At 36.6% G+C, this 26,850-nt stretch overlaps 1 protein-coding gene across 2 annotated transcripts in view; it reads left to right on the forward strand.

Annotated features, from left to right (window-relative positions):
* The first annotated feature begins 2,836 nt into the window (after positions 1-2,836).
* The window catches only part of PRKACB (protein kinase, cAMP-dependent, catalytic, beta), a 33,937-nt gene continuing 9,923 nt past the window's right edge, over positions 2,837-26,850 (forward strand). Inside the window, exons 1-7 of one of the 2 annotated variants that reach the window (XM_010006600.1) lie at positions 6,360-6,755; positions 16,642-16,650; positions 19,438-19,499; positions 20,452-20,580; positions 23,336-23,434; positions 24,254-24,336; positions 24,867-24,993. In XM_010006600.1, the coding sequence (XP_010004902.1) occupies positions 6,749-6,755; positions 16,642-16,650; positions 19,438-19,499; positions 20,452-20,580; positions 23,336-23,434; positions 24,254-24,336; positions 24,867-24,993 (516 nt within the window). In that variant the 5' untranslated portion in view covers positions 6,360-6,748. Of the gene's footprint in view, positions 3,024-6,359; positions 6,756-16,641; positions 16,651-19,437; positions 19,500-20,451; positions 20,581-23,335; positions 23,435-24,253; positions 24,337-24,866; positions 24,994-26,850 lie in introns of those variants that run through there. The other variant, XM_010006599.1, reaches the window with a different exon arrangement.

Here is a 26,850-nt window from a genome sequence, read left to right on the forward strand (position 1 = left end):
GCAGGATCCTCAAGCTCTTAAAAATGGAGGAACATTCACTAACACTTTGTATCAAATAATTGCTCACTCCTTTTGTAATAAATAATAAATACCAAAGCTGGACTTTAATTGTTGAAATAAATGATGCATTAAAGAAAAGATGTGTTTTATCAAGCTATCAATTTTTAAAGCAAACAGACTTTCTTTAACTTCTAGAAAGAAGTTTGTTATTTTTCCATAGATTACAAACCAAATAAATGTGCAGAAAATGCCACAGTACGTCTTTTTTTACTTGTGGTTGAAGGAATACAGAGCTTGTGGATTCTGTGCTTCATATATAACTTTTAAAATACTTGGTGTGGATAAATTAATGTTACATTGATTTGAAAGATTATTATGTTGGTAAGAAGAAAGATTAGCAAAAAGAAAACAGGGTATTTGGCTTTTAAAAAATGTGGACTTAATTTTAAGACATTGAAGTTCATGTGGGATGTGGGCTTTGCTGAAAGTCAGTGTGTTAGTATTTTGTGTTATCGTTGGGCAATGCCAGTCAATGCTGAAATTTTCCAAGATTAGGGGAGTGTAGTACTATCTGTATATAAACATGGCCAGTAGTTTCTTTTCGTGTTTTGTGTGTGGAGAACTTCTGTAATAGTGTCATGGCAGTAGCTCTATATAATTCTAACAAATTCAGGTTTTCTCTTAGGGTATCTTCTAACAATCCCTTTTTGCTAACTTGTTTTCATTTAAACCAATTCAATTCTGTAATCCCAGAGGATGGATATTTCTGCTTCCTATTTTTGGCATGTAATTCAGGTGTCTAGCTTAGTCACTTAGGTGCATTCAGAGCTTTGAATTTTGCTGGACAGAGTTGCTCTCTGACAGTTCCTGCATCTCTCCATTGACTCTAGAAGGTTTGCAGACTCTTACCTTACATAATACGAATTTTGTAAATTAGCCTCTTTCAGGGTAAACAAAGTGGTTCAGTTGAAGATTTGTGTGAAAGATAAGACCACTGTAGTGCAAAGACTCAGAACTATGGGAGAGGAGAGACAAGACAAGCACACCATCATACCAGGTGGTTTTGCTTACTGGAGAAAAAAGCCAAGGTTAGAGAAAATAATAGTCTCTTGGAAGGATTCCCTGGATGCCCAGACACTTGGCGTGAGCTAAGGGGTGAGCACAGCCGTATGATTCTGCCCCAGAAAGATCATCAGGCAGGGAAGTAAACATCTTGTTGTATTTCTCATACTGCTTTATGAAAGGTGCCATATAATTTCTCTATCATGAAGTATTTGGTTATATATGGCACATAATATGCCCCTTTGCGTGTTTGTGAGGCGGCGGTTCCCCATGGTCCTCATAAGCTCTTGTTTCTGGCAGCAGAGCCTTGAACCAATGGGATGTCACAGTCAGCACTGATCTTCAGACAAGGCAGGTTTGGAAGTGCCTGTTAGGAGCAATGTAGTCAAATCTGTAAAGTCTGTCTCTCCACTTTTTTATTGTTTTATCATTATCATAAGTGGTTTGTCATAATGGTTTTTTTCTCTTTTTTTATTTCCTGAAGCACAGAGCTGTTACGAAATAGTTATGTAATGTCCAAGGGTGGGTATCTGCTGACATTTGAAACTATTCAGTGAGAAGTATGGTGGTGAAAAATGAGAGGTACGTTTTAACACGTGTTGACTGTAAGACAGGAGACAGATTGTGGGAAAGTTATTTCAATCTTTCTTAACGGCATACATTTTTAAGAAGCCACATCTTACATGTGCAGAGGATATACTGGGAAACCTGCTTAATGTTTGTGTTTCCATTTTCACAAAAATTAATATTTAGTATTAGCGATTGTAGGCATGCAAAGTCACATAAGTTGCGAACTCATATAATGTAATGTTAAATACAGCTTTCCATTTTCCCTGTGTTTTGTGCCATTAAAAATTTTGCTTGTTAGACTTACTTGACAGATGAAAATACTCAAATTTCTTGCGAATTAGAGAACTTCCTTGTGCAATTTTTGGAGACCTGCTTGCAAAGCTTTTATATAAGCAATGTCAGGAGCTGGTGACCATGACTTTGTGACTCTGCTTCCAGCTGCCTTTGGGACTGGGAGAGTGAGCATGCTGCTAGATAAAGATCTGCCACAGCTGGTTGTTCTGGCAGTTTATTCCTGAAAAAATTAAATGCATTTGATGCTTGGTGCAAGTAGAACCCAGTCTGGATAACTATCATACAGTTGTGTCTGTGTGTACATGAGAATTCAACTTCTTCACTCTGTTTTTTCTCAAAGGAGGAAAACAATTCTTCCCCCCTACAATAAAATATTAGTTGATTAAGTAGTTTCTTCAAGTAACCTTGTTTAGAAAGTTCTTTAGTTGAAATAATGCAATTACTAATGGTTAGACTACAGTTGGTTATGTGTGCTGTGATGATGGTAGTACTCCATCTTAACTACAGGGGAAGAACTACAGAATAGTCACTTTTCTTTTTTCACACATGCTTGTGGTAAATTAAAAAAAAGTAAATCTACCTTCTGATCTTCACCTCTGAACAATCGATAACATAAAATGGATATTTAAATACAATATGTGATGTATTATAAAGCTGAAAACACATGCTAGAGCAATTAGTGCATACTTTTTTAGAAAAGCACTTTTCAATTGTCACGGAAAGAGACTTTCAGCAGTATAAACCATCACATTACAGAGCTTTTCTTAACAGGAAGTGGAAGAGAGTAGTGGTTAGAAAACACTGCATACAGGAAGCTCGACACATGCATAGCTCTTAGTGGCTCTGGGTTGTCCAGCTCCCTTTAGATATTTTCTCTTCTGCTGTTGTAAAAGTCACTGGTGTGTTATAGATGGCAGCTCAGAAGGAGGTACCTTGTAACCAGTGCACAGGGACAGCCACAGCGCTGCAGAGGCTGGAAGGGTTTGCTAATCGTCTTTTCCATAGACATTCAAAGAGTGGTGTGCATGAACAGAGAGCAGCTCTGGAAAATGAGAGCCAACATTGCTCTGAACTTGCTGTCCTATGGGACAAATCAAGTAAGTAGGGGTTTTTTTGTTTGTTTTATAGATGCTCGCTCTTCACTTTGCCACGTAAGTGAAGAACGTGCATTTTGCAGTCAAGAATGAACACTGATCTGTGATGCGTTACCGGGACAATTTTACAGTTCATTACTTAAAGGTATTAATTTGAAGAACAGCTTATTGCATCAGGCAGAGGGAGGTGAGGGGGCTGCTTCATGGACTGCTGGCTGGCAGGAGAATTTCACTCATCCCTTCATTTCTCTTAAAGTACAGTTGACTTGTTTTGGCAAGCCCCCACCCCAATTTTTTCTTCTAAATTACTTTGTGTATTTTCATAGAAATCAAATTAAATGAGCTACTTCAGCATAGGTAGAAAACTCATTAAAGACTATACTGTTTAAACTTTGGAATAGGCAGACATTGCTGCAGAGATTAAACTTGTAATTATAGGACTTTTTATCAGAACATGCTACAAGGGTTAAACAATATAAAATCGTGGTTTTAACTACTAAGTATTAATTTTGTGTGGGAATGCTGACTATCATTAGCTTTAATTTCTGAGTTAGTGAACAGTTTACAGTACTATTCATATGGATTAATAAGTCTCATGATTGTGTTTTGCTTAATAAAAGTGAGAGATTTCAGAAAACATCACAACTTAAGTAAATTGGCATTTGATTCTCTTTTTTTAAGCCATGCATTATTTTGTAAAGCAGTTATTGTCTCTGTGGTTAAATACTGGTTTTAAAATGTTACAATATGGTAATTGATGATAATTTTGTTCCACATTTCAGATTCATTGATGGATTTGAGATAGCAAAAGTGTTTCAGTCAAAAATAGGTCTTATTGGAAATGCTTAGCATCGCAGTGTTACCATGAAGAAAGCCACTGTTTATACATCTCCCTGCTTGAAATTTAAAATATTATATGAGTAGGGACTGAATCTGTTCTCAGAGGTAAAGCAGTAAATGTAGAAACAAAAAGGTGTTAATGTATTGACCTAAAATAGGTAAAATCTATGTCTCCCAACTGAGATGGGGAAGGATCTCATTGTGATTAGTTTTCTTGGGAAGATAAATGATGAAAGTGCATAAATTCTAAGTTTCCACTTCTCCAAAATACATTCAGCCTGGTAAAAATAGATACATAGTTATGTTTGTGTAGAAGCTCTTTTTTATGTAAATAGTTATTTGAAAAAATAGCACTAAGCATTTGTGTTTATATAACATGAAGAAAGAAATGGTATTGACCTACTGACACTTGCAAATTGTGACCTGTTTGTGTACAAGTCTCTACTATTTTTTTTTCCCCTCTATATAAGGGCAGGCTTCCTCATATGACATGCAGGATGAGGAAATGGACTGTCATGTCTCTTGATGATAAACATGGTGAAAATGGCTGTTCCTCAAATGCTATTTTAAGCTATAATTAAGCACAGAGGTTGCATGCAGGTTTTCTGAGGCGAAGTTAACTGGGCTGGTAGCTGAATGGTGGTTGATTACGTACTTTTTGTTTTAGGGTAAAATTCTGAATCTTTATCCTGAGCCTTTACTCTCAATTTGAAGATTATTTTTTAAAAACAAGAAGCAAAAATACTGCAGGTACACAGAGATGTAAGTCTACGATTCAGGATTCTCATTTCACTACCACTGTAGCTGAAGGAGAGATAGAGAAGGTAAGGAGGGACAGTGAAGAGATTATTTTCTGTCTACTACTGACTCTAAATTATATCTTCAGAAAAATGCATAATCTGAACATTCTTTGTGAGAAATGAAAGTGAAACAGGTTTGTTGGTTTTTGGGGGTTTATTTAACTGAGAGTTCGATGTCATAGAATTTCATTGAGTCACTGAATTCAGGTCATACATTAATTTCACAGTGTGTCTAATAAATATGCAGTGTTTTAGAAACATGCTGGTGTTTATCTTGTAAGGATATCATAGCACTGGAATTTATGAAATACTGGTGTAAGATTTTAGGTGAAGCTATGTTACAGCACAAATTACTCTTCAAGTTCAAGGGCGAAGTACTCTTTAATGCCTGAAAAGTTTGGAACGTGACTTCTAAGAATTGTTTGGGTTTTTAGGTAGAATCCAGTTCATAGAATCATAGAATCCTAGGGGTTGGAAGGGACCTCGAAAGATCACCTAGTCCAGTCCCCCTGCCAGAGCAGGATCACCCAGAGCACATCACACAGGAACGCATCCAGGAGGGTTTTGAATGTCTCCAGTGAAGGAGACTCCACAACCTCTCTGGGCAACCTGTTCCAGTGCTCTGTCACCCTCACAGTAAAGAATTTTTTTCTGATATTCACCTTGAACCTCCTTTTCTTTGAAAAGAAAGTTAATATGTTTAGGCCTTCTGCTGTTAACAGGTCTGTTTCTATGTATGGCCTTTTATGAGCAGTTACTGCTGAAGCTATGGGTTTAGGAGTAGGAGCTGCTTGCTTGTTGGGTGGACTTTGTGTTGTCAGTCATCTGGTGCTGTGGGTAATTTGCCATGTGGTCTATGACCTTAGGCATTTTTAGTGGTTGATTTTACAGGTAGAAGACACAGTTTTTGCTAATGTGGCTTGGATTCTCAGTTGATGCATGAAACATGTTTTATAAAATCCTCAGAATCCAGTAGGGCAGAGGTGGCTCAGGGTACTGTGGGCCTTGGAATCGGTTTTAAAAAGTTGACTGAGCACACATGTGATTCATACAGTCTAAACTGGTAACCAGGTCAGTTGTGCTGCACAGCCAAAGGATGAAAGGTATGTGATGGTAATCAGCAGAACAGTGTGTTTCATTCTTCATTTAGACATCTTGACTGTAACCATCTGCAACTATATGGAACCTACATTTTTATTTTTGTGTTGTTTTCATGGATGCTTGTTCTCTTTTAAAGATTGAAATAGGGAAAGAAAGGAGAACGAGGCTGCTTGGTTTTGAGTGTATAGAGAGTATAAGATTAGTGTGAATCTTTTCTTCTTGAGCTGATATAAATATTTTCCAAATCTGTGCATAATAAGATAACACACTAACAGCTTGGAAAACGGAAACATTCAGGAGAGTCACCACTAGTGCATCTTTCTGTCATCCTCACAGTCTCTAACTGGACAGGTGATGAGTAGTCAAAGGAATAACATTTCATCTCTAGCTAATTCAAAATAATGTCAGTATGCTTTCAAATACCATGGAATGACTTACAGATACTTAGCTGAATAGTAACTACATAAATATGTATGTCTCTGTGTGTAGAGAGAAATACATGTGAAATATGAAATAATGTACAGAATACGTTGTGTGAATTGATTAAAGCTTTAGAATAACTACTAGTTGGGTGCTAGTCAACAGATAATTCTGGTCTAAGGTTGCCATGGAAACAACCAGTGCTTGATAGAACTGAGAACATCTTAAAACCTCCTGGTGTTTGCATGCTTTTTCCCCCTGCCATTTTGAGTTGCTTTAGAAATGAATAGGTAGCATTGGTCAGAACAGAAGCAGTTAATGAGCAAAACCAAATACTCGTGTCCTGAATATTGATTTTGGTTTACTACTGAAGTCTGATGCTTCGTAGTTTTTTGCATCACAAAGGAGCTTGCAAGGAAGAACAGCTCTCTGGATCCAGCGTGCTATCTCTTCCCAATTAGAGTGTGTGTTTTTAGAGATGGAATCACTGATTTGGTAGAGATTAACATACTTCGTTTGTTGGATTAGTATTAGGAGCAATATGTTTCTGAAAACTAGCTTTTCAGCATGGATGGTAAGTCTTTTCTATTACCTTTCACACTACCTTTTTGTTCCGTCTTCACAATTAGGAAAAATCTACCAGGTTTCCCTTCTTGTCTACATAGCTGCATCGACTACAGATCTCTTTGTTTTTGTAATTGACTCGCTGTGGGTTTCTGTTTAAAATTACTAGTCTTAAAGATTGGCAGTTTTTATGAAGTATTTTTCTTTGCATAACTGGTATTGAGTACTTGCAGTTTTGTTTTAAAGCTTTCTTTTAGAAATAGCTGTTACAAATCATTAAATAAGACACAGAATCTGATTTGGAAAATTTTGCAATTGAATGACATCGATGTCGGTTCACTTAATTCTCTTTGCCAGTCATAATAAATTATTTTATGTGAATTGATACAAATCAGGCCTTCTGAAATTATTATAATCGTCGCCTAAAAATTCTAAACCGGGTTTTGTTGTTTCTCATCTGGACCAGCTTATTCTTCTGTGTTTTTATTCTCTCTGAACGATGGGAAAGCAGAATAGTTGAGGTCGTTCACAGAAGTAGGGGAGGGGATTCTCATTTGAAATAAGATACAATAATAGTTCTAGTAAACTTATCGGGCAGGTATTTGCTTTCCAAAACCACTCTGACTACTTATAAGGCACTTTGAATTTAATGGAATAATGAATTACTATATTCTTACTTTGAATATTATTGAAAGTTGTATCTAAATATATAAACTCTGTACATCTATTTTCTTAGAAATAGCCTTTGAGAATGGTTTGCAAAAAGCTCAGATATGTTAATTTCTGAAGTGATGCCTTTTTGTTTCAAGCAGGTAGTCTGGGGCTTTGGAAAAGTACTGGAGACAATTAGAGATTGCTTGCAAAGATAATCCTGTATACAGGGTTTGTGTGTGTGTGTCTGTTGGGTTTTGCTTTATCATACAAATTTAAAGGACTATTTAAAAAAAAAAATTTTCGCTTTTGTATATGTCATGAAATAAAAAGTGGGAGGAGTCATCCTGCTGCCTTATCTAAAATGAGTTTATATATACTTCTCTTACACAAATGTGTTGAGGTCATCTTCCCTGGAATGAAAAGTGTGGCTGTTGTTTCCTTGGTGTACTAAGTACAATATAAAAATGTCAAAACTGGTACAATTACATGGCTGGGTTTCAGAACTTAGTACATACATTATGGAGATTTGTGTTACAGTGTCATGGCCTTTCAACAAAACCTAATTGCATGCTGCCCCTGGAAGAGGTGGCTGAGCCTCCCTCATGTGCTCCCCGCAGCCCCTGGGGATGCTGGCCAGCAAGAGATGGGGTGGCATGGGCTAGAGCCCCTGGGAGCTGGGGTGGCCTTGCAGGCTCATGGCCAGCCTGCACTGGTGCTGCAGGGTTGCACAGCCTGGACCTGCAGGACCACCTGCCCCTGCTCAGTCTCTCTGGAAGGCAAGGGTGAAACTCTAGCCTCGCTGCACTTCCTTGGCCTCCCCTGGAGAGTTCTCTCGTTGGGTCAGAAAGTCTCTGCTTTTCACCAGTTACCAGGCTTGGGTTTGCCTCACCTTTTTCTCTCTTTCTCTTACAGTTAGATTGTAGATTTCACAGGAATTAATGTTTGTGGAAGTCAGCTTTATGAGTTTGAATTTTGCTGCTTTGCTGGTTTTGGTTTGTTTTGTTGGTTTTTTTTAATATTCTGTTAAGATGGAGTCATTTTAAGAGAAAACATTTCTTTCAAGTGAAGAAGAGGTTACACATCTTTTTTTTTTATTGGTTGCTTTTTGGGGGTGATGGTTTTTCTATTTATTTTTATTCCCTGGGGCTTTGCTCCACAATTTGCATCTGTAGATCTCATTCATTTTGACATCCAGGCTCCTGCTTCCATTAAAAATAGAAATAAATAGCTGCAACTTTTATCAAGTGTCAGTTTGCAATTAAAAGGTTCTATAATTTTGACAAGTGAAAGGTGACTTTCTACTGCTCCATCAAGTGGGAATTAGGTTGTCTTTGCTGTAAACATTTCCCCATTTAAACCACTTCTGCTTTTCAGTGCACCTTTGTGGCTGTCTTCACTGCAGCAGTGTTACATTACACCCTGTCAGTGGACAAAAGCAGATGCTCTCCTTGTGAAAGACTGTCAAGATGCAAGTGAAACCTTGATGAGAAAGTGATATAATTTCTGCAATTGCAAGTACAATTGTTTTACTTTTTTTTTTCTCCCCTAAGACAGCTCCAGTTTTACAATTTATTTATTTTTTTTCCTGGAAACACTTGAAAGAAGGAAAAACTGGGTTTTCATTTCTTTGATTTAAGCATTTTGGTTTTGACAACAAAGCATTCTTGAACAAATAAAACTGAAAAGCCAAGTAACTTTAATATCCCCAAATCCAGTTCTGAAAGCAGCTGCTCTGCTAGATCTTCTGTTTCACTAGGACTAGGCTTACTAGCCCCAAGTGCATTGTTTGACTGGTGCGTTCAAATACTGCAAATAGAAGTAATTGCTGATACAGAAATGTACACTTCTGAGGTAGTAGTTACCAAATACTGATGGATTCAGATGGAGCAGTATGAGGAAACGGTTATCAGCAGAGCTGACAGACTGCTGAATTATTGTCCAGCTTTGTGTGCAATGGAGGAGTGTTTTAGGAGTGAGGGTGAAGGGAGGTAGTGTAAATATCTTGGTTGTGTGTATTGGGAACATCTTTTAGGGAAAGGGTCAACAGGTAGTAACTAATTATTCTCACTGCTGAAAAGGCTATAGAAATTGAAGGATGCTATGAAATTTCCAGGTGCCAGACAGAGCTGTACATCCTCCTGTGTGTGTCTCATGGGACTAATGGTTTCTCCCTTTCAGAAATTTCCCAATGTTACCCATTACCATCTGTCAGCAGAGTAAGATAATATCTTAGGGGTTGACTTGGTTTCATGTTTTGTCCTCATTCTTGTAGGGTATTTTTGAAAAAGGAAAAGACAACACAAGAGTTCCTGTGTTGGTGTAGTTCTTAAAATGCATCCGTACAGTGAACAGTCCCTCAGGGTTTTTGGTGTGGAGTAGAAGCAAGAAATGATTTTAATAAAATCAGGGTTTCTTCCAAAGGAAAGGGTATTTGCTATGTTGTAATCTTGTATGTCTTGAACTGTGACTTACTTTAGTTCCCTTATGTATATTTTGTTACCAGAAATATTTTGTTCTTGGTTTTTAGTTTACATCTCAAATTGTTTATACAATTATTTGTTGCTGGTTGTCTTAAGAGTTGCTGTTGGTACTGCTGCTGCAGGCCAAAGTTCACAAAGGGGAGTTTTCCACAACAGGAGTTTTCCAGCTTTCGTTATTGAGGTTCTTATGAGCAGCTTTGTAAGTTAAATAATGTTTTTGTTGTTTTCCTTTATTCATTCTAGTTGCTGACAAACACTCCAGTCCATTAAGAATTCATGTGGTTTAGTTTTTTCAATTTAAATTTTTGCAGGGTTTGCAACTGGATTCCATGCAAGTTTTATGCCTGCCTGTTAGCCAAGTAAACACTGACTTTAACCAGTTTCTCTCTAAAGTCCCATTCTTTATAGAGTGGATAGTAAATACATTTACCTACTTTTTGCTTGCCCTGGACCTGAGGCAAACCAAATCTTGTTGTTCACTGAATGTGTTGAATTGTGAAATGTGTTTATTTACATAAGACTTCCTCATTCAGGAAGTCAGTTTCTCTGCTATTTAAGGTTATAAATGAAGTTCTCCTGCTTGGCTGGTTACTGCAGGCAACCCTTTCCTGTAAATACTGAAAGTGTGTTCTGTGGGAGAGATGTCACTATAGCAATGTGTCAGAATCTCACAACCTGCAAAAAGATGAAGAGCTATTTTGCTGATCGATCCTGCCAGCTGTGAGGATGTGTCTTACTGATTCCAGCACATGTATATGAGAATCTGTGTAGTTTTGTTAATGCAAGCGCTGGCACAAAGAAGCTTTGTGGAAAGCAAACTTAGACATGGGTGCAGTTAAGCCAGTATTGGTGTGTCTGCTGTTATTTAATGCCTTGCATGAAACGCTTGATAAAAAGAAAAAGCAACACCACTTGTAAAATGCATCCACGCAGGGAATAGCCCCTGCAGTTGTGTCATTTGAGGTATAAAGAAGAAATAAGTTTAGCAAAACTTGGGTTACTTCTAAAGAAAAAAAGTATTTATGCAAGAGTGTATCTAGTATTATGAGAATCATTGCCTGCTTGCAGGGAATTTATCAGTAAATACGCATATCAGATCAACTACTTGCAGATTTGTGATTACTGTTTCTAATAATCAACCATAAAACATACTCTTGGTGATAGCTTCCCAGTCATATTTTGTCCTTTTTAGACACTGAACCTCTACAAAGAGGGAAGGTCGGGCTGTAATATAGAAAGTTGGTGCAGTTACCAAGCATTGTATAGTGCCAGAGGAGGGATAGCTTCTTAGAGGAAATCGACAGCAGATGCCATAAACAGTTTATTTGGTACATAGTTTTGATTATAAGAGGAAAAGCTGATTATTTTAGGCATTTGTATTTAACTACTAGAATTTGATGAACACATTTATTCAAGAATGTGATACATTAATAAGGTACTTTATAGTAGAGCCCTACAAATTTTGTTGTTGGAATTCATTCTGAAATGTTGTGGGCTTTTTTTTTCCTATTTCAGTTGGTAACCATGGAAACATGCACTGCAGAAACAGAAGTGTTTGAATTTTTAACAATTTTTGCACAGTTTTCTGTTTTATTTGTGAAGTAATACCTGTTATATTTCACACAGGAAGTTGATGTTTTATGCTGTAGTTCCCATGGTAATTGCCACATTTTAGGTTACTTGTTAAGTGGAGTTCAGCTACAGCTAAAGAGGGTGGTACTGCACAGATGAAGCTTAATTGCTTACAAAGCACATCAGTGTATGATAATTGAGGATTTTATATGTTAACACTTCTTCACCTAACCTTTTATGGATTAAATAATTTGGTATGTAGGGAATGTTAAGTACTGCATTTGAAAGTAATTGTATAAAACTTAGAAGTATTAATGTACAATTTTAAGTTAATCTATTAACTGATCTAATAGAATAACTGAAGATTAACAACTTAAAATTAGTGTTCATTGCTGTACCTTCACAGTCATGTTACACTAGCACAAACTGGCATTCCTTCAGAGAACGAGCAGTTCTGTTTGCCCCACATATTTGCTCACTTCCACCTCACGTGTCCCCTCCCTCACCCTAGGAGGTGCTTTCCTGTGATGAAAAGAACTGGGCGCTTCTTTGTATTAAAATCAGTTTCCTTTGTCCTGCCCCACCTTCTGTCCATTACTTATTAATCTGGCCTAGTTCCCTGACCTGGCTTGGCAGTCATCCACAAAGATGCTTTTGCCCCTTCAAGGAAGGTTGTGACAGAGAGACAGTGACTGTGGAAGGACAGGACTGTTTGTTTTTTTCATTTGTACCAGCCCATGCTGAACACTGAACTGCAGCCTGACAAACCAAACTGCTATTTCTTGGACTTTTAAGCCTTAAAGCATGTGGATTTTTGCAAGAAAAGAGACAGATTTATGCATGTGTTGTCTCTGGCAGTGTGGAATAATTCCCTTCAATGAATGCTCCAAGGGAGGAAGCAGGTATGAGAGAAAGTCCTTTCCTTAGGCCAAAGCTTAATTTTAACATATTCTATAACTAACTGGATGCCAGTTCTAACTGGTCATTCAAGAGAAGTGGAACAACAACAACAAAAAAAAAATAAACTCCAATCAATCAGCAAAAGATTGCTAATAATGTTCCAATTTGAAATGAAGGCTTGAGCAAGAAAGAGAAGTTCCATCCTGAGGGACCAAAAGACCCAAGGGGATGGAACAGCTCTCACCCACTATCTACCTGCAAGAGGCTTCAGGTCACATCCCATGTTTGGATGTACAAGATGAAGGTATTCTGCTTGTCTACATTGAGGAAATCTTGCATAATCAATAATTTAGGATTGAAATAATAAATCCGAGCTTGTTTCATAGGTTTCAGATTGTTTCACATACTTCGGCAGAGAGGAAGAGACGCTTTTGGTGAATCAGGAAAATGTTGCATTTGTCTGTGTGTGTCGTGAAGGGAGGAATCACTTTTTAAAATGAAGCGTATTAATTTATACATTCTTGTGAACATTGGATCTGGATTCTCTTTTAGATTAAGAAAGGTTTTCTCATCTATATTTTTTAGTGGAAATTATTGAATTGGGACATATATGCATATAAAATTCTGCTGAGCTGAGCTAGTGCAAGACTTGATTGTGTTTGTGACTGAATAAATTTACTGATTTATATTATATGTTTAGAGTTTTTAAAACAGAATTTCAGAGATTGACATTTTAAGTGACCTGGTGTTAGTTGTGCTTGGTCCTGTCTCCCCATAGTGGAGAGAGTGGTCTCTTATGTTGTACTTTGGGCATTAGAGGGTTCACTGCTCTTTATAGAGCTCTTAACAGTTGCAAACTTGCTTTTATAAGATTTACAAAATACTCCCTAGCTCAAGACTTCAAAATTGCAGACAGGATTAAATGAGATTTTGCCTGTGTTCCAAATTTTGAATTGTAATGGATGAGAACAATTTGTATTTTTACAGTTGCTGCACATTGCAAATTAATTAATGTGACCCCCCCAAAAAATCAAATTATAGTGCTCTCTTCTAGTCTTTAGGCACTGCAGCTGTAATTGCTTATATATTACTGTTTATCCCATTCCTCTCCCTTTTTCTCCATGGTTTTTCCATGCCCTTTGCTTCCCCACTTCTCACAAGTCTGTCCCATTATTCCACAGTAGTGTTTACAGAGAGTATGGTTAGATTAATTAATAGCACTTCCATTTTAATGGCAAACTTGTATGCAGTTAATTCTTCTGTGATCCTTCGTTTACTAAGAACTTCTAGGTTTTGTATGCCAGCAAATGAATTCTTCCAGAACTGCTCCATATTTTTGAGGGTCTCTTTAACTGAAGGTTATTATCCACTGCAGCTGGGTAAGTTAGTTTGTTCTGCATAACCAGTTTTTAACATTAATGTTTAAACAGAAATGTAAGATCAAAACCTTGCTCTCAGGATAAAAGGTTCCGTAAATGGGATATTCAATTGATGGAGAGTTTATTAATCTAGCTTTTGTGACTTCACATCTCTTAGAAGAGAAATGAGAAAATTTTCATTGGCCAGCTTTTGACAAGAGAGCCACTAAGTGTGTCTCACTGCAATGTTAAGATTTACTTGCTCTGCACCAGGCTTATATCACATTGGACTTTCCTCCCCCACTGGTTTCATATTGTGGGAAACAAAGCATTTTGTTCTTGCTGAGGGTCTGTTTCAATGGTACCATTTTACTTTGTGTTTTGAACAGTTTCCCAGCTATTAAAATGGTAACTGGTGATCAAGCAACTTCCTCTGAGTGTATTAACAGTAAGTTGTGTTTATTTACAAGGACCTGCCAGAGTAGAAGAATCTCACTGTAAGCCTTGTGATACTTTTCCTGCTATTGGAAAGAGAAATTTAAAGATACTTAATACAACAGGTTAACGGTCTTAAGAGTGGGACATAGAACTTGAATTGTGTCTTACTTGCTTCTGAAATGTGATACCGTAACCACAGGATTCACCGAGGCATCTATATATGTCTTGATGATATGTAAGGCTATAAATACTGCTTTTATAAAATTGAAATATACACACATATTTATCAGAATGTCTTCATACAAGTTCATTTTTCCATTAAATGAAATGTGGAGATTTAATTAAATAGCCCATTTAATTTCAGACTTCAACTGATTATATTACAATTTTGGAACAGAAATTTAATTGTATTTTAATAAAGGGCATTTTAAATACCAAGCAGAGATTGGCATTTAGCACAGCAGATGGGGGTTTGTAGTGGTGCCCAATGTTTAGTCTTAATCAGTTTAGTTCTTGCTTTCTTGCCATGAATCCTATACAAATACTTTCTTTTTCTTCCTCCCCACCTCAAAAAAAAAATAAAAAAATTCTGGCCTGCTGTCTCCTGTGGGAGATGTGCTTGAGAATAACAAATACACTGCACGTGGGAGGTGGAAGAAAGGCAATTCATGGTAACTCTTCAGGACTGCTCCATCCACAGATTGGAGCCTTTCCCTCTGCTGCCATTGCAACCCTGCAACTGAGAGATCCTAAACCTTTTATTTTTTTTCAGGAGCTTTCCTCTGATTCACTCACTCTCAAACTGTGTTTTAGGCCAGAGTACTTTTTACAATCCTTCTATACCATTTGTTAATGAATTTTTTTTATGTTTGCTAACTTTTCATGCAAAAGTTAATTGATAAATCAAAAATATTGTGCATTATGTTAAATGTCCTGTTAGATAGCAAATCTCCTGCTATTTGAGGGTGATTTTTTGGGTTTGTGTGTGGTGGGTTTTTTTTTCTTTTTTTGGGTTTTTTTTTTAATACCTTCTTGTATGCCAAGGACCTCTTGATTTTGAGTTCCCCTTCCCTTAGAAATAGCTTCCACCAGACTCTCTTGCTTATCACTGTGTTGCGTTGGATCTGAGTACAGATCTCAGCAGGCCCAGGCTTCTGCCATCTGTGATCCACAAGTAGAGAGTTTATCTTGTCCAGCTGTGTGTGCACCTGTAGCATTTCTTCTGCCTAGGGTTTGAAGTGAAGCAAGGCAGAAGTTATAAACCAGCCTTGGTTCTTTCATTTGCAGTTCCTTTTCCATTACCTATTTTGTACTGCCTTTTTCTGCATCTCCCGATTTCCTACTATACGTTTTGTTTGGGGTGTTTGCATTGCATAAAACTTGCTTCTCCTGCCAATGGTTGCTCTTGCTGGTCACAAAGAGCTAGGATTATGCTGTGTGTTTGTCCTTACCTAATCTCTGGACAACTTGTGCATCTCCCACGGGTCCAGCTGTGTCCTTCCTGATGCTTCCAGTTGTTTTGAGCGCTGCTGTGGCCCTCACTGTGCCAGTGCTGCTACTCGTGCTTGGCCTTCTCTGTCCAGCACGTTCCCTTCTTGAGCAGCAGCTTTTTGTCCTTTTGTTTCAGCCTCCTTTGCTTCTGCTGTACTACTGAAATCAGCAAATAAGGTCTGTTTGCTGGTCTTTGCATATGACCCTTGCATTCTCATCTTCACTTTGCTCAGTTCATACGTGAACTATCCTTGCTCTTCAGTGCTTGCAGCAATTTGTGTATCAACAGCTCTTTCCTGGGTTCTTTTTTTGACAGACTCATACTGGCATGGTGACCATACAGGATTCTCACATACATTCCAGTTTGCATACAGCAACTTGAGCTGTGCAGTTCAGACTTCTCAAGCAGTTCTGTTGCTGTTGTTGGGTAACAGGACTGAAGTTTGATTATTAATTTTTTTGGAGACTGCTTGCCATTTCTGTGCTATCTACCACATGCTGTGCAATTCACACATGCTGTCTTTTGGAACAAAGTGCTTAATGGGAAGAACACCCAATTACAGGTTTTATTGTGATCCAGCATGATGCAATGAAGATGGATACACTTTTGTTAGCAACAGTTTCTTGGATGTGTGTGTGTCTTGGAATAGATTAATTATTAAAGGTGCCAACTTGATCTCTTGAAGTTTTGTAAGCTGTGCTTATTTCTGTGTTGCATCATCTTTCTTCATACTGAATTTAGCTGCCTTTGGTGGTTTTTTTCACCTTTCTTTGCTCAAACATTCTGTGATTTAGCATGAGTCATTCTGTCTGTGTGGGAAAGGGCTGGTTTATTATGGGGTCTGTTCTTGAGTGGGGAGGGGAAAGGGTGGAATGTATTTGTGTTTTCTATGTGTTTGTTGTGGAAATGCATAAAACTTTTTTTTTTTTTCTCTTTCTTTCCTCTCTTCATCATCTCATCTGTGTGGGTGAATGTTCCTGCAAACCCTTGGGGAACCTATAGAGACTTTTGGTATGCTCATTCCTTCATTTGTGCCCAAAGTCACAGATGCTAGGAACAGTTTAAAGACTAGAAGAGGAAACAAGTCATATTGTAAACATGTAAAGTGGCTAAAAATGTGCACTTGAAAAATTCTAAGTCATCATCTAATCAACCTATTTGTTTGCATTATCACAATAACAGCAATGGCCACTGCTATCCAGTTGGCATAAATATAGAGAAGTAGAAATGAAATATGTTCTCCTGTAGCAAGAGCTAATGTTTCGTGATTGAGATGATTTGCAAAAGTACCTATCCTGTTTTCAAATTCCAACTCCTGTTTTCAGAAGTGACTGCAGTGTATGCACTAAAGTTGCCTACATTCTGTTTGAAACAACCTGCTGAGTAAGTGGTGTGGTGTAGAAGGCCACATGACCACTGAAAATAAGAAACAGGCGCAATGTGACCCACTGTCTCATTAGAAAGAAAATGTAATTCTAATAAAGCACACCACAGAATATGAAATATTTTTCAAATGTAGCGATGTTAAGATAAGTGAGTGCCATTAAGTAGGTTTATTTTGAAAATACACGTTCAATTCTGCTTTCCAAGCAAATTGAGCAAAAGTAAAGTAATGTAGAAGTTTTGTTGAAGGAGAGGTGTTTTTTTCATATTTTCTTTTTTTCATAAACAGCATTCTTTATTCCTTAAGTAGAACAGACGGGTGACTACATGTAAATGTCATTGTAAATTTTCATAAATACTGAATAATTGTATTTCTATGCAAAATATGTGGAAACATAAAATATTAATATGATCAATGGATAAAGCATGAGGGGATGTCTAAGATCTATGTACCGTAATAAGAAGAAAAAAATGAGACCAGTTATTTCATGTTAAACTTATTCATTTCTAAACTACAGCCACATGAGTTTGAAGGCTCAGCTTTTTGATAATACTAATGATCATCTTGTCATGAAGAGAAAATAGTGTTCTTGCGACTTTTACATAAATTGATGTTTTAAAAACTTCATCAGTAGTCATCGCTTTATCAAGTCGTCTCTGTTCTCCTATAATGGAAGAAGAATCATCAGACATTAGTTTGGACATTGTTAGTTTCCCTTTTTTGTGTGGAGAAATTATTTCATGCCACAGTAAGTCCTGTATTTCTCTCAAATTTGGATAATTAAAAGGCACCCCATGAGTAACCCCCATGAAGTAAAAATAATGGAAGTATTTTTACCCCACACGGGATGAATATGTCAGACATTCTAGTGATTACCCACTAAAACATTTTTAACTCGTAGTGAGTTTTGATGCCAATTTAAAGTAGTTCCCTTGCTATAAACTGTATATTTCTTAGTCTACTTAACTAAAACTTTAGGGTAACAAGTATGTTCCCCCTCACTGATATTGCATACTTCTCTCAAAATAAAATGACTGAGTGGTTATCAGGCTTTAAACACTCTTCTAACCTTGATGTCTGCCAAAGCCTTTGACAATTTTTCTGTAATTCCATTGTATTGATGCTGCTCCATCAGAGCCAGTGATGGTGGGAGCCATAACCCTTCCTTGAGTATTTTGTGATAGTTGAGTCCCATAGTACACTTAAGGGGAGAAAAAAGGGAAAACAATATCATGGCAAGCCTTCTCCAAGGCTGCCTTTTTTTTTTTTTTTTACTGCTGCTGAAACAGTACTACTAACAGAAGAGTGATAAGAGACTTTTTGAAAAGCTCTTTGTGTAGCTACTAATATTCTCTGAAAAGTAAGAAAAACTTTTGATTAATCAGATTACAGTTTACAATCCCTCAAACTTTTTTTTTTATGGCCATTCAAAGGTAAAATACAGTTGCTAAAATATATATTTCTAGATATTGACCAGAATATTCTTGGCACATTGCTGAGTATTTTTAGAAATTGCTCATGGCAGAACGTCAGTACAGAAAATCCATTATTATTAACATTGTATTATGTGAAGTGATTCAGAGAACACAAAAACAGTATGATATTTTCTTCCTGATTCTGTGACTCTTTCAGAACCACAGCAAGGTTGAAACGTCTCTCATTTATGACTGTGCATGAAGTAATCTGCATTGATCTGGCTGATAAATGATACTAAAAAAATAGAACAGTTGAAAGATTATCTGAACAAAATATGTTGGTGCACATTTTAAACAGTCATCCAGAATTTTGCTATCATAAAATTCCTTCAATTTCAATGGAAAATAGATATTAAAAATTTATATATTCTCTGACTGTGGGCATGCCTAATGTGCAGTGTCGTTGTAGCCCTGTGCTTTGTCTTTGCTTGCAGTAATGCTGTCTATTTGATACTTGAGCTTGCAAACAGCCTTTAAATAAAGGTGATGGGGGGGAAAAAGCAATGAGATTGACATGACTCTCAATCAGTTGAAAAACATGTAACTTATATTTATTAAGAGAAATTGATGACAAGCCTGTCTCTGTGGAATGGCTATTTGTAAATGTCAGGTGTTTGTGTTTTTTTCCCAGTTGAATTAAGAAAATCATTCATCACCTTAAAGCCTGCTTGCGTGTACAGTATTGTGAGTTATTAGAGCTGATGTAGTTTAAGTAATTTGTATAGAATGATGTAGTTGCTCCAGAAAGCTTAGAGGTCGCCTTGAGATACTGTAGAAGTTAGAGGCATTGGTGCTTGCTTTTATACATGATTAAAGTAGCATATTACAAGTTGAAGAAAGAAGTTGTTAATGAAGTTTACATATTTTGCTACCAGAGCATCTCCATCACATTAACGATGAATTACAGTAAGTAAAATCTACCTTTTTTTATTTTTTTAGTGAAAGAGTTCCTAGCCAAAGCCAAAGAAGACTTTTTAAGAAAATGGGAAAGCCCTCCTCAGGTATAAGTCATTTAAGCATTTAATAATTTTCTCTATTATGTTGTTTCTTTGGTTGTTTTTTTTAATAATGTTATCAGTCTGTAATGAGCAGTGCAGAAAACAGAAATGTTTAATGCAATTTTTAAAGGAGTTTGCATTTTTAATGTAATTCAGTTTTGTCATTGAAGTTTAACAGGAAAGACTCTCAGATCTCCTCCATATATGAGCTGATTAAATGCTTGTGCTGCACAACAGCTTTCTCTTACTGAGAATAATGTTCACCCCTCACACGACAAGGCTCAAAATCAGTTGCCTTGTTCTAGCTGGCCTTTCATAATACTAAAGCGTTGCCACATCTGTAATTTACCCTCTTCATAATTTCCCCCATGGTGTTAAGGGGAATTAAGGGTATTAAGTCAACCGTGTGGGGCCTGGGGATAGGTTAAAGAACTTGATAGAGAGAAATCTTTTAGAAGTTGAACTTGGGCATTGGGTTTTGAGGAAGGGTCATTGCTGTTCTTAAAGCAGCATCGAAATGCTATGATAAATGAGTGTCTGAGAAAATTACTTAGTATGCTCTCCAGACCATTTCTATGTCTCTACAACTTGTTTTTTTTGTATTTTCTAATACTCTGGTTTATGAAACATGAGAGGGGTTACTCACCTGCATCTTAAATTCAGGATCTATTTGCTTCTAAATGTTTCTTACTAAGCATGTGTCATCTGTATGAACAAATTATAGAAATGTTGATACAATTCAGTTAAGTCTTTTACTGTTAGAATGAGTGCAGTGTAAAATCTCATCTTAAAATTTGACAGGCATGAAATGATAACAACAGTAGAGTTGGCTATAGTTGCCTTTGATAAATGTGGTTTTACTAAGTTTGCTTTCATAAATTAATTAAATTCATACTGTTAAAATAGTCTCTGGGCATTAGATTGTAAATAATGTAATTCTGTCTTGTACATGTAGAATACTGCTGGCCTAGATGATTTTGAGAGGCAAAAAACCCTTGGAACAGGATCATTTGGGAGAGTTATGATGGTGAAACATAAAACCACAGAACAGTATTATGCTATGAAGATACTGGACAAACAGAAGGTTGGTGTCATTTATAGTGGTTTTTTGTGGTACAAGAATTTGATGTAGACAAAGATCTGGTAACTGTGACTAAACTGTGTTGCATTTACTGTGTCTTTGCTTATCACACTTGGATACTAATGATACTTTAAACAGTTGACTTTCTTTTTTAGCCAGCGGACTCAGTTGTTGAGAATGTGTAGGATTCTTACAATGTCCAATAAAATGAATGGCAGGGTAGAGAGGCTCTAAGTAGTGTCCAAGGCATCGATAAAATGTTACCAGTTAGCTTGTAAGGTGGCCTGCATATTCTTTGGCAAAAGCAAAATACAGCGCTGTAGTTAAATAAGTTCTTGACATGTGATTTAAGGTTCTGGATCTTGACCAATGTGTCATTTAATTAAAGACTGCTTTATAATGGTCAGAAAAGAAGAAAATAAATTTAACTTACCCTTTTATGTCAATTCTGAATGTTTTCATTTTAAGTGGAAAAGATCAATTTTTTTAAAATATCAGCATTCTCCTATAACAGTGGTTTCTCACTTTTATTTTTTAAAATATCCAATTTAATTAAAAAGATATTCCAGCATAGTATGACTGAAGAACAGCCAAGACCATTTCTAACTGTGTCACCCATCATTACCTCAGTATGGCTGCTCAGTATAGTGGAATGCTGAAGGGAGTGTTGCTGTAACACAAGGCACGATGAACATCCAGCTGCTACAGAGAACTTTCATAGCTCTAGCTAGAAAATTATCTGGTAAAAGCAGAAATTCACATACCTAATGATTGCAGAGGACTTGCAGTAAGAGGTTCACACGATTAAAGATCTTTGTATAAGTCTTTTATAAGAAAATGCAATGGTTTTGTCTATAATAAGAAGTCTGAAGTCTTGCTTTATGACATACATGCTTTTTCAACTCAACTTAGCATATATAATTATATATTTATGTATTCTATTATAAAGATTAGTGTTACATTAGTAACTTCTATCAATTGATCAAAAATAGGAGATGGAGAACACGTTTCTATCACTTTGAGTATTATAGAAAACATACACATCTGAAATTAGACAATGTGCAGGCTGCCTGCAATTTCTTCATTTACATTTTACTTAAAACAAGACAAAGTATATTGTGTGTCCCTTTGTTATCCATGTTTTATGCTTGGTTCATCAGGTTATGAAAAAAAAAAAGATGTTGATGTAGCCAGTAGCTTTGTGTGTAGAGTTGTTATTCCTTTATTTGTCTGCCTTGAATTAGGAAGGCTGTAAGATTGCTTGGCTAGTTTCATTATGTGACTGTTTTTGGAAAGAAAATACGATTAACAAAAGCTCAGACACAAACAAACTGTTGGAGAATCTGCCATTACAAGGTATCGCTTGATCTACAGGAAGCTGTTGTTGGACATGCCCCAAGCCTGAGCTTAAATGTGAGCACAGTTGTGTTATCTGAGGCTGCAGTTTGATATTTTGCAGTGTTAGAGAGTGACTTTAGCCTGTGGTATTGCTTCTGTCACCCTCCAGTATCTAACCAGCAGAGGATGCAGGAAGGGTGGTGAAGTCTTCGCTAGCAGTGCAGCTTGAATGCTTCACAGTGTCAAACTAAAACCTCAGCTGCTTGCTTTGATGGCCTGGATGATTCCAGTACCACAGCTTTTTAGGGATGAAGGGGATGCTTCCCACAGATGAGCTGATTTGAGTAAAATTTTTATTTAGTTCTTGAAGATCTGTGATTTAGAAGAGATTTAATATTTTTAAGTCGCTACTTCTTTTGTATGACATTTACTTCAAAACAGTAGTATGTTTTTATAGGTACTACCTTTTGCATCTAGAAGTCAAATTTAAACACAGCTTCAGTCAGGTTTGGAATATCTGCCTTATTTGTTATTCATGGCTGTTAAATTTGATCTCTGAGCATGTAAAACCAGACTTGTTTTGATCAGTCTTATACATTTTATCCTTGTTTTCTACTGGGGGAAAAAAAAAGTAACTGTACTTGGAAATCATGCCATTCTCAAAAAAAAGATGTAGATAAATTTTGCAGTAAGGATTAAGTAATATGGAAATAATTGATTATGCAATATCGGGCTTTAAGACAAGGAAACCAATTGTTAATTACTGAGAGGGCAAAGATCAGAAATCTGCTGTTTGCTGCCTTGTTAGCAGCTTGACATCGTAATGAATTCTAAAAAAGTAGCATTTAATTTTTTTAATACTTTTGCTTAGCAGTTGGCTAAGCAGAAAAGCAAAATGCATTGAAAGGTCTGGCAGAAGTAGCTGTGGTTTGTAAGAATGGAAAGTTTGAATTTGTATTCTCTTAGTCTTCTCCTTACTAATGTGTGAGGTATATAAAATAAGTCAGTTTACTCCCGCTCACTCGTAACAAAATTCATAATTACATGTCTTACACAATTTCCTGCCTTTCTTAGCCAAGGTTCTGAAGATCAAATGGATTTTATGGAATTGTCATCTTGCTGCAGAAGTATCTCCATTACAAACAAAAGTGATTCTGAAGAAAATGTAAACAGATGTTTTCCTTGCGATTCCTATACTCAGCACGTAATAAGACACACTATTCCTAGAATTATCAGCAAACACTATTGCACGAGTATTACTTTTTAAAACACTGTTAGACTTTTTAAAATCTCATCTCTTTTACTGAACTAGTAATATCTGTAAAATTACAAGCTTGCTTTCAGCTATATTTTTACACTGAAAAATTTATCAACAGCTGTGAAGTCTTGTAATTAAATGGAAGTTTTTTTGCTCTCATAGGTTGTCAAACTGAAGCAAATAGAACACACACTGAATGAGAAGAGAATATTACAAGCGGTGAACTTCCCTTTCCTTGTAAAACTGGAGTATTCATTTAAGGTAACCATAATTTTGAAAGTGGTCGTTTGGGGTCCAGGAAAGTACATGCTCCAACTTCAGATATTAAAACATTTAACTTTTGCCGTACAATAATTTTAAGAGTCTTTGTTTTCAAAGTTGCTTCACTTGAAAAAAAAAAGCAGGAATTCCTGCTCATATGGACACACTTGCACACACCATGGTTCACCAGATGATGACTGAAAGGATAATTCCAAATAAATTAATAAAATTAAATTAAACTCTTAGAGATTTCTCTTGTTTTGGAGGGAAACTGGATTCTGTACAGCAGGGACATTTTAGACATCATTCTGTCTTTGAGAGAAACTGAAGGATGTATTTCTATACCAATATTTGGAATGGTAAATTTGTCCTTGTTCTGCAGATATTTTGCATGAGATGTAGATTGAGATAGGTCTTAATGACAAACGTGAAAGAACAACTTTGAGATTAGCATCTAAGTTAATGAATCATTTCAGTTTTGAGATTTGGGGCTGGGGCTGTAGGGGACAAGAATACCTCAGGCTGTCAATTCTGAACTGTTAAGAGTACAGGTTCTTGTCTTGCAGTAGGCTTCTCATCCTTTAGGTCGCTGACACACTATTCTGTGTCAGGAACTCATTCATTACCTTCTTGAGTTACCTGGAGCTCCTTTTGTCACATGTCTTCGAGAATTTATTCCTGTGTCACTTTGTATTTATTAACATAATTGGATGGCTACAATTTTTCATTTTCATTCTTTAATAAAATATAATGTATCTAAGGAATTATTGAGACTATAGCATGTCTGATGTGTTTATGTGTCTTTACTTGTTTCCTTAGGACAATTCTAATTTATACATGGTAATGGAGTATGTTCCTGGTGGTGAAATGTTTTCACATCTAAGAAGAATTGGAAGGTTCAGGTAAGAGTATTAATGACATTTCCCTTTAGAAAGGCTTATATTGCTAATTTAGGAAGAGGGTTTCATAACATTTATTACTATTGAGGAAAAAAATCCAATCCTCTTTCAGAGGGCCTAAACCAGTCAAGCAATTAAAAACTTGTAATTATGTTTTATTTTTCAGTTAGTTAATGCAGGTGTTCATGAGCTATGCACAATAGAATCTTGACATTCTTATGCATGGTGTCACTGAAATTTATCATAGTTTCTAAAAGTAAAATTTAAAGTCTAAACTCTGTATTGTAGGATACCTTCATCTAGATTTGCATGTGTATTTTAAATGCAAGACTTAAATTAAATTTAGGGAATGAGGGTATCAGTTATAAAATGTTTGTTGTTTGCCTTTTTTTTTTAAATTATTATTACCTTGTTATGCTGTAAAAGAAACAGTTAAAAGATACTTAATTTGTCTATCCCTTGCAGTTACATGGTTGTTTCAGTATTTAGTGTAGCCTTGGGGTACTACTTAATATTCTTTTAATTCTTCACAGTGAACCACATGCACGGTTTTATGCAGCTCAGATAGTGCTAACATTTGAGTACCTCCATTCATTAGACCTCATCTACAGAGATCTAAAGCCTGAAAATCTTTTAATTGATCAGCAAGGATACATCCAGGTATGATATTCTTCTTATACTTAGGGAGTGGAGTCTTGTCTCACAGCGTAGGCTTTGGTAATTCTAGCAAATGTGTTTAGAATAAATGGTCTGAAGCTGGTTGGCATATCAGCATGTATTCAGGGAGCATTAAAATGCCCTACTGCTTAGTTACGGTTAAAACCATTAGATTGTACTTCCTCTGACTAATATTAGGTATGCACAGTGGAGCTGTCTGCAGTTGAGCGAGTTGTCAAGATTTCCCTTGGGGTCTGTGGTGAGAAGTAGGTGATTACATGGTTCTGTTCATCTGACCTATTTTATCTGTCTGCCCTAGAACTAGACAAAAGCTGCCCTAAAATGTCTGGTTCTCTCCATGGTCTGTATAGGTACTGTAGGATAACCAGGTTAGATGTCAACATGGACAGTACAGTACTTAATTTCAGTCAGATGAATCCCAGATGAAACCCTTGGAGAGTCCTAATCTTCTCAGCATATCTGGAGCAAGAGCCGAGTTGAGATCAGATCAGAATTGCAGCACTGCTGATGACAACTTTGTTTTTACAGCAGCCTCTCAAGGCACCTTTTCATCTGTAGGTGCTGCAGAGTGACAAGCAGTCCACAGTGCTTGGCACTCCTTGAACTGTGGCAACTCTCATTGTGTTGCCTTTTGCCGTAGCAGAATCTAACAGTAGAATACCTAACAAAAATGTTTGGGAAAAATGCAAATGACTCATATCTTTTGTTTAAACCATCAAATAATTTTGCATGGGTGATAAAACAACACTGTAGGGAGAAGAGAAAGACAAGTTTTATTAATGTGGTTGGGTAGCACCGTTAATGTAAAGCTATGGAAAACTTGCTCCAGAATTGGCGACCTGTCTATGCAACAGTATGTTTTTGTGATGGTAGGAAAACTGCAAATGATAATGGGTCCAGCAGTCACTCTTCCCATGTGAGCTTGGTTCACTTCTGCTTCTGAACAGAGGGAAGAAGGTTGTGTTCATATATTGATACTGCAGCTCCAATTAAGTTTTGTTTTGAAACTCCATTCATTTTCTTTTTGAATTTTAAAGCCATTACAGTTTATGCTGTGTCAGCAGTGTCTTCTTGCATAGACTGATGTGCATTCACAAACACAAAAATTATCTTTGCTGACTGAAGCAGATCTTTCTAGTCAGCACGTCACCCTCTGTTCAGTTCCAGCTGTGATTGCTGTTGTTTCTACCAAAAATGAACCAAAAGCTGCCTTGATAGTTTGGAGTTTGTCTTTTTTAACTGGCACACTAGTGTATCAGAAACATCAGCACAGGCTATTGAATATTTAGCAATGATTATAATTTAGGTACAGTGTGTTTTCTCAGAGAATGGATTGAAAATGATACCAAGAAGGAGGAAGGAAATAAAATTGATCCCCAAACAAGCATGGACTTGATATCTTGAAACTCATCCCAAAATTCCACGTGTGCCTCCCTGGCTTTCCCTGTGTATTCCACAATATAGTCCAGGAAAATCACAGATAGGATTCTCCCCTGCACCCCTTCCCAGTCCTCAAATAAGCAAGCTTCACTCTGGAGATGCTTTCAAAGATGGTCAGAAGTTCCCAGAAGACTTCTTTTATGTTGTCTTATTCCCACACTAGTTTTATAAATAACCTTTATACACTTACACTGTAAACTTCTGAATTTACAAGACCAGTGGATATCTTGATTGTTTTTGTGATTCCTTTATTTATAAACTAAAGGAAAAAATAGATGTCTTGCTCTTTAAACTTTCAGCAGTATAAACAGTCTGATGTGAAAGTATATAAAAAAAAAAAGTTAATGTAATTGCAGTAGATGTGGAAGATTACTAAGCAATAGTTCCTGCTTATTTTTT

Source organism: Chaetura pelagica, unplaced genomic scaffold (assembly GCF_000747805.2).
Source record: "Chaetura pelagica isolate M959 unplaced genomic scaffold, ChaPel_1.0 scaffold69, whole genome shotgun sequence".
Taxonomy (NCBI): domain Eukaryota; kingdom Metazoa; phylum Chordata; class Aves; order Apodiformes; family Apodidae; genus Chaetura; species Chaetura pelagica.